General features: G+C 35.3%; 1 protein-coding gene across 1 annotated transcript; it reads left to right on the top strand.

Moving 5' to 3' along the window:
• Positions 1 to 2115: 2115 nt before the first annotated feature.
• On the top strand, positions 2116 to 6973 carry LOC103945707 (putative leucine-rich repeat receptor-like protein kinase At2g19210; the record flags this gene model as incomplete). Its single annotated transcript, XM_018647070.1, has 8 exons — positions 2116 to 2651; positions 3338 to 3813; positions 5005 to 5137; positions 5240 to 5308; positions 5454 to 5525; positions 5612 to 5683; positions 5953 to 6194; positions 6789 to 6973. Coding segments are annotated over 8 exons (1785 nt in total), but the record flags the coding sequence as incomplete, so codon positions are not given.
• Between the last annotated feature and the right edge of the window lie 584 nt (positions 6974 to 7557).

Genomic DNA, 7557 nt, shown 5'->3' with positions numbered 1-7557 from the left:
TAATTGATTAATTAAATCGGCACTTTACCTTAATAGTAAGGATGCAATTAGCAATTTGTAATGAATTTAGGGACGTATTTTACCCAAAAAAATAATTTAGGGAACTAATTTTCACTGAAGTGATAGTTCAGAAACTAAATCAACACTTCACCCAAATTTTTATACGTGCTTCTTATAGAGGCCCTTACAATAAAAGTGCTTTGAGTAGAAGTGCTTCAAGCGTTTCTAAACTAACCCTAACTAGTTTTAGTTTGACGTCAAACAAAAAAAAAAAGTTTTGCTTTTTATTTTATTTTATCAAAAGATGAATGAAAATCGAATCTGAAATATCTTCTATTATCGTTAAATTACGAGCTAGTTGATCAAATGTAATTCAAGCGGCCCCTTCACTAATCAACCTCTAGCAAACTAGCAAGTGTTTAGTAACATTTGATTGTGGACTTGCTTGCTTAATGAAGATTATATCTTCAAAAACTTCTTCCCATTATCTTCATGTGAAGATTCACGTTCATGCACGTTCCATCCTATTTTTCAACTGCCAACTTGTTTATGATAAGCAATGATTACAAGAATATCAACGCCGTTAATCTCCATAAAAATGTCGTTGTCTGCGACTGGGTCTACTCTTTAACTTGTTCTAAGTTCATAAAGTCCACTCTCTTCCTTTCCCAGAAATTCACCACCAACCGTTGATTTTGACTACTTCTTAATCCATAGAGATCCCTAGAATCAAACGAATGAGAGCTATAGTTAACGTCAAAGTCAACAGAGAGATAATCTTGTGGGTTCCGTTCAGGTCCAGGAGCTTCACCTATGCTTTCAAATCAAATTGGCGAACAGCGTCTAGAACAATCATTTAAGCAAAGAAAAATAATTTTCGGACATTCTTTTTTCCTTTTGCGTATTCTTGTTTATCTTTGTTAAAAAATACTTTCAACTTTCTATGTAAAAATGCATTTATCTCACCTTTTAAAGAAAACATATGTTAATCATATAATCCAAAAGATTCAATTTCTTAAGCTTTATTTGAAAATCATCACTATAAAAAATCATTCGAATGAATATCATTCAATCATCCAAATTATGGAATTAATAAACGGTTTATCATGAATATGTTACTTAGCATTTATGTCGTCGACAAAATCCATACGTTTTAATGCATAAACGATCACTAACCCGAATGATTGTTTTTTTGTAAAGATGATCTTTGAATGAAGATTAACAAATTATTCGCAAAAAGTGAGATATATCCATTCCTCCTTCATGAGGAAATACAAGTACTATCCATTTTTATTTATTAATTTTCATTTAATTTATTCAATCTTAAAGTCCAAATGAACAAGATATGCACGAAGAGAAAATTCTTACAGGAAATCAAATCCCCTAAGAAAAAAAGACACTATGCAATTCTATTGGTTCTAGTCTCTACACCTCTTCGGTCTCATATGAGTCTGAGCTCATCTGATGACAACTAAAATATAGAGGAAATTCCCACTGGATCCAATTCCTTTACTACCAACATGCAACTAGTATTATTGGCAAGAAAAACTCCACATTAGGCAAGTCAATGCCCTTAATGTAAGGGTCGTGATCAACCATCACTATATATGGGAAGGGCTTATTACCAATAATATGTGCCTCTTATTTTGTCCTCAGTGCTCACCAATCACCATGGCTAGCTCCATAGTACTGTTGTTAGTGTTACTCCTCGTAGCTATATCTCTGTTATCTGTATCCGCTAATCGTGAGTAACGCAATTATTTGTACTATATGTACTATGTTTATTAATTTATCTATTTACGCTTTATATTCGTAATTTAATTTCATATCTCATAAGTAAATGTACTTTAGTAATCAGTATGTCATAAATGCGATCTGTTAGTAAATTTGATACAAATAAGATTATTCTTGTACTTTTTTGTACTTAGCTTTCATTTTCTTAATTTTAAAAAAGTTGTTTTTGCCATTTTAAAAGTGATAGAGAGATTTTGCATTTGAATGAGCGTATGATGACTATTTTAGAATTCGGATACACAGTTGCCGTATAGCATCACCGTGTTGGATACCATCCTTGTATGTTTTGTATCAAACTAATACCTCTTTTTCTTGCTTACACATGATTCATCTGCAGTTGTTAGCATCGATTGCGGATCATCGGATTCGTTCACGGACGAAAATACGATCAAATGGGTTGGAGACGACGAATTTGTTTCAGGTGGAAAATCCCAAGTGGTTCAAACCACAAACGGAGTGGCTCGTGTGTTGACCACCTTGAGAGTGTTTTCAACCAGGAAAAGAAACTGTTACTCCATCAAAGCAGAAAAGGGGGCTCAGTTTCTTGTGCGAGCATCTTTCTTTTATGGAAACTATGACAAGAAATCATCTCCTCCTGAATTTGCTCTTCTTCTGGACGGGAACTATTGGGCCGACGTCATAACTTCAGCCACTGATCTTGTGTATAAAGAACTAGTTTATGTCGCCAACGGTGATTTTATAGAGATTTGTCTTGCTCAAACGAAGCCTAACCAGCTTCCGTTTATATCAGCTATCGAGATCGGGGGCTTGGGCACGGATATGTACAGCCATGTCGACGCTGAATATGCTATGGTTCATACAAGAAGGGTTGCTTATGGTGCAACTGATAATATAAGGTATATAAAAGGTTGCTTATAATTCAAGCATTTTGACGCCTTTCTTTTATCTTTCTATACTTTACACCTCTATAGGCACATTATTTAGTGAATAAATTTGATGACGACTCTAACATTATTAGTCATTCACTTGTGTCATATAAACAATTTTGGTGGCCGTATATACTTGTAAGCTCCACTACATGTGTGCGCACCTAGATTTACATTTAGCAATAATCAAACACATGTTCACTAGAGACCCACAATAAATCTGTTAGAGATTAAAGAAAAACTAACAATCGCTCATGTGAATGTGAGCATATAAACAATTTTGGTGGCGTATATACTTGTAAGCTCCAGTGCATGTGAGCTCACCTACATTTACGTTTAGCAATAATCAATCACATGTTCACGAGAGACTAACAATAAATCTATCAGAGATTAAAGAAAAACTAACAACAGTCGCTCATGTGAACGTGAGCAATAGTACTATATCCACATACTCAATTTAACTTGGCCAAATTTTAAGTCAACTTAACCCAAAGCCTGACAATGGATTGGAAGTAGGATCCATATATAGTCCATAGTTTATCAAAAGTCTATAGTATAATACTAATCCTATTTAAGTTGACTTCAATTCATTTATTTCATGAGACAATCAAATTCCATGCGATATTGATATATTTATATGTGTGTGGGTTTTCCAGGTACCCAAGTGATGATTATGATCGGATTTGGGAGCCAGTGGAGGGTGGAGATGGATTAGTAAAACTCACAAACGATCTACATATTATTGATACATCTGTGCCAGATCAGCCTCCAGCTGCTGCTTTCCAGTATGCAATAACTACCTCAAAACCCTCCGTATCAATTAGTCTGGGCACTGATCTTCCGACCGATAAAGTTCCCATCTACATCATCATGTACTTCACCGAAATGAGCCAACTGACCACGTCCGAGACCAGATCCTTCGAGATTTACATCGACGGCAAGTCGGAGTCGGACCCCATTGTTCCTGTCTATGGAACTGTCACGGAGATGTCTATTACCAACATTACTGCTTCTTCCAGCACAAATATTTCTCTGGTAGCTACTGCCGATTCGACACTTCCTCCGTTGATTAATGCCATGGAGGTTTATTATGTCAGTGGTCCGTTAACGGGTGGAACGGATAGCAATGACGGTTGGTACTCGAGTCCTTAATCTTATCATACTATGATAATTCATGCACGAATGAGGATCCTCTCCCGATCCTCTTTGTAAGGATCCTGAGGATCCTCAAATCATGTTCGTTTATCGTACATCGTGAGGTCAGAAATCATTCTAAATATTTTTATTTAAAATTAAATATGAACAGTACCTAAAGAAAATTAGTCGTATGATATACTATAAAGGAACACCATTTGAGGATCCCTGGGATATAATACTACTGCTCACGTTGTCATGTGAACATGAATCCATACTCCCATCTTATCGTTCGGTTGGCAAACCATGCCAAATTCCTTGTGCCACCTGCTAGCCACATATACATAATTACCAAAAATCAATTACCGCTAGTCAACCGTCTTCTTGCAGTTACCAAAAATTGGTTCAGCCAAAATTATTGGCTAGTTCGGTTTGTAAATGGCACAACCAATAGTTTCCACTTCTTCCTCGCTATCTTCCAATTCCAAGGGCTCAATTTGATTTTCAGATTGGGGTGCTTGTTCGGTTGCATTGTGTGGTTCATTTTGGGTTAATCCATGTTGTGCACTAGCGGTTGATTGGCTAGACTCCAGCATCCTAAACATAAGCAACGCATATACATTCAAAATCATATATATATATATATATATGTATGTGTATATATGGTATCAGTAATCATCATGCTATCAATTTTGTTAACAATATTTTCTATATTTATTATGGCATGAATCATATACATATACATAAATTTTTTAAACCCTAAAACTAAGGAGTCAAGCATGTAAAAAATACCTAAAATATCTAAATAGAAGAAAAAAAAATTATATATATATATATTGGTGGGTATGGCAGACCGCCAGAATACAAAATCAATAACCAAAGCTATGCCATTAATTGTCGGTTCGGTAAAATGCCAACCAATTATAAAAAAATACCAAAACTATACCATACCGTTATGAGCCAACTGGTATGGTTCGGTTGGTAATTGGTTTATGGCAAAATTTCTTATCCCTAGTTGAAACAAGGCGCTCAACAGCGTTGATCATATTAAGAGCCTAATAACATAGCATGATTTACATTTCATATCATATGACCATCAATGAGCTCATTATTTTGTGTGTGCATTTTCTAGTTATGAAAATTGACGATTTTTTTCCTTTTTTGTGGGTTTTCTTTTGCTATATATCAGTGACAGGGTTAGGTATATTGCAAGACAAGTTCAGTATATTACAGGAATGGACTGGTGACCCATGCCTCCCTTCTCCATTTACCTGGGACTGGGTCAATTGCAGTTCTGATATTACACCCCGCGTAACAGCACTGTAATTACTTTAATTTTTTTTCTAAGTAAACCCTTTTATTTTTATGTTAAATTTTCAATTTATATTATATTCATTAATTTGTAACGCACTTGAGGTTTTCAGGTATCTGAGTGGCTATGGCCTCTCTGGCCAACTTCCAGACTTCAGCTCCCTTGATGCTCTTCAGACAATGTAAGCTATCACTGAACACAGCTAATTAGTTGGTGAAAAGAAAATAATATAAACTGAAAAATATAATTAAATAAAAAAAGGAACCTGTTTAGATAGTTTTTCAGATTCTAACCATGTCACTTGCAAATTATTTTTTGAATTGCAGAGACATGCACAACAACAGCTTGGGTGGAGCCATTCCTGATTTTCTTGGCACCTTACCCAAACTAACCCAATTGTAATATTTCCCCAGAAAATGTCTCCTAGAAGATTATATTCTTGCTAATTTCTGTATAATTAACCATAAATTTTCTCCTCTATTAGGAATTTAGTAGACAATAAACTCAGTGGACCCATTCCCACCACAATTTCAACGAATAGCAAACTGAAATTAGTGTAAGTATACTTATTCCTTTTTCTCCCTTGAAGTAATATGGACAAATAGAATTGATAACAATTTTGTTTTAAAATATGAAAACTAGATCATATTATACGAGCTCCGATTTAGTGACATATTATTATCCGGTTAGTGTTCCTCAAGTTCTATTTTTCATTTTATTTAAACAGAAAAAGAGTTTAGAACCGGTTCTGTTTTTGCATATATATTTCTCTTTTTTCTTTGCTTTTGTGTTGACAGTTCGAACTTCTATTTTCTGGGGATGAAGGTCGTCGGGAAATCCTGATCTTTGTGCCGCCGGCGCGTCCTGTAAGACAATAATTCCAGCTGATAGTGATAATGGCTCTTCTAGTGGTGGTGGCAGCAGCAAGAAGAAAAGCAGCAAGCTACCGTTAATTATTGGAGTTACAGTTCCAGCTATCATTGTTTTTGTGGTCATTGTGGTAATCATAGTTTGTGTTATAAGCAGCGGTAACAGGAGAAGAGCGGCAATTGCAGCACACTATGCAGGTAATTAAGCATACAACCTAATCTCTGAGTATCATATTGTGTAATACATCATCGTTAAAAGAGGTAGTAAACCTAGGTAGCGACCTATATGTCCAATTAAAAGTAGCATGACTTATCACGTGACAAACAACTTTTCACCTACATTGATGATATTCTAAACTAATAACGTCTGATTAGTTTGCAATACCATCGTAGTGATGTATTGTAGTAAGTCTTGATTTTGTTAGTGGGGAAATCTTGAGTTGAAGAGTTTGACCGTGTGTCTTATCTAGCCACCTATAATAAGATGACCTCACATTAGCATTTACTTTTAACCTAGATTTCTACTGACAAGCATATCGACAAACATGTATTCGAAGTATCAATAGTATGACTAACGTGTCAGTAGTCAATAATATGTCGATATATATACTTACAAAATATTAAATGGTCCAAATAATCATTTAATTCAACAACCTGATAATTCTAGATTCTCTCATGTTAGTGTCATGATACATAATGACAAGCCATGTGGATTTACTCAATATTTTAGTAATTAGTCTATATGCTTGAAATTATGAACTATTGTGACTCCTATTTTTGTGCATTTTATAGGGCAACATGGTGGTGGCAACATGCCTAACGGCCAGCCACCACAAGGAGGGCCAATGGATCCCCAGATGGTGGGGAAATATGCAGAAGTAGCGATGAATCAGTTTGAGGTGAATATTCAAGGGCAAAGTGCCCCAACAACACCAGATCTAACACCTCAACAGAACGAAGAAAGGCCACTCTATTAAGTGGCTCGCCGTCGCCGGCCGGTCATCTTTTGTTTATAGTTGTGTCATGTGTAAGTCAAAATTGTATTCATACATAGTTGTGTTTTTTAATTTTGGGTTAATTACAAAAAACTACCTCAAGTATGGGTCAAATGACACTTTCATACCTCATCTTTTAAAATTGACAATGTCATACCTCATCTTACGAATTTGTGTCAATGTTATACCTTCCGTTAGTTTGGCCGTTTATTTCTCAGTTAAATGCTGACGTGGCTTGATCCGGGACCCATTTTTATTAAAAAATTAATAAAAAATTTATTAAAAACAAAAAAAATCATTTAATATTATTTAAATATTAAAATAATAATAAAAAGTACATAAAAAAATTAAAAACATTAAACATCATCTTCCTCTCCTTTCGTGCATCTCCCCCCTCTCTCTTCCCATCATCTTCCTGCAACCCAACAACCCAGCAACCCAGAAAAGAAGAAGGAGGAAAGAAGAAGAAGAAGAGAAAAAAAAAAAAAAAAACCCAAACCAAACCAAACCCAGTTCATCCCCCCTCCCCCACCACAAACTCAACCCCCTGCAACCTAGAAAGGAGC

This window comes from the organism of the source record quoted next, unplaced genomic scaffold (assembly GCF_019419815.1).
Source record: "Pyrus x bretschneideri cultivar Hongxiangsu unplaced genomic scaffold, Pyrus_bretschneideri_v1 Contig29, whole genome shotgun sequence".
In the NCBI taxonomy this organism is placed as follows: domain Eukaryota; kingdom Viridiplantae; phylum Streptophyta; class Magnoliopsida; order Rosales; family Rosaceae; genus Pyrus; species Pyrus x bretschneideri.
The sequence above is the reverse complement of the archived record's forward strand: the minus strand, read 5'-3'. Positions and strand labels throughout refer to the sequence as shown.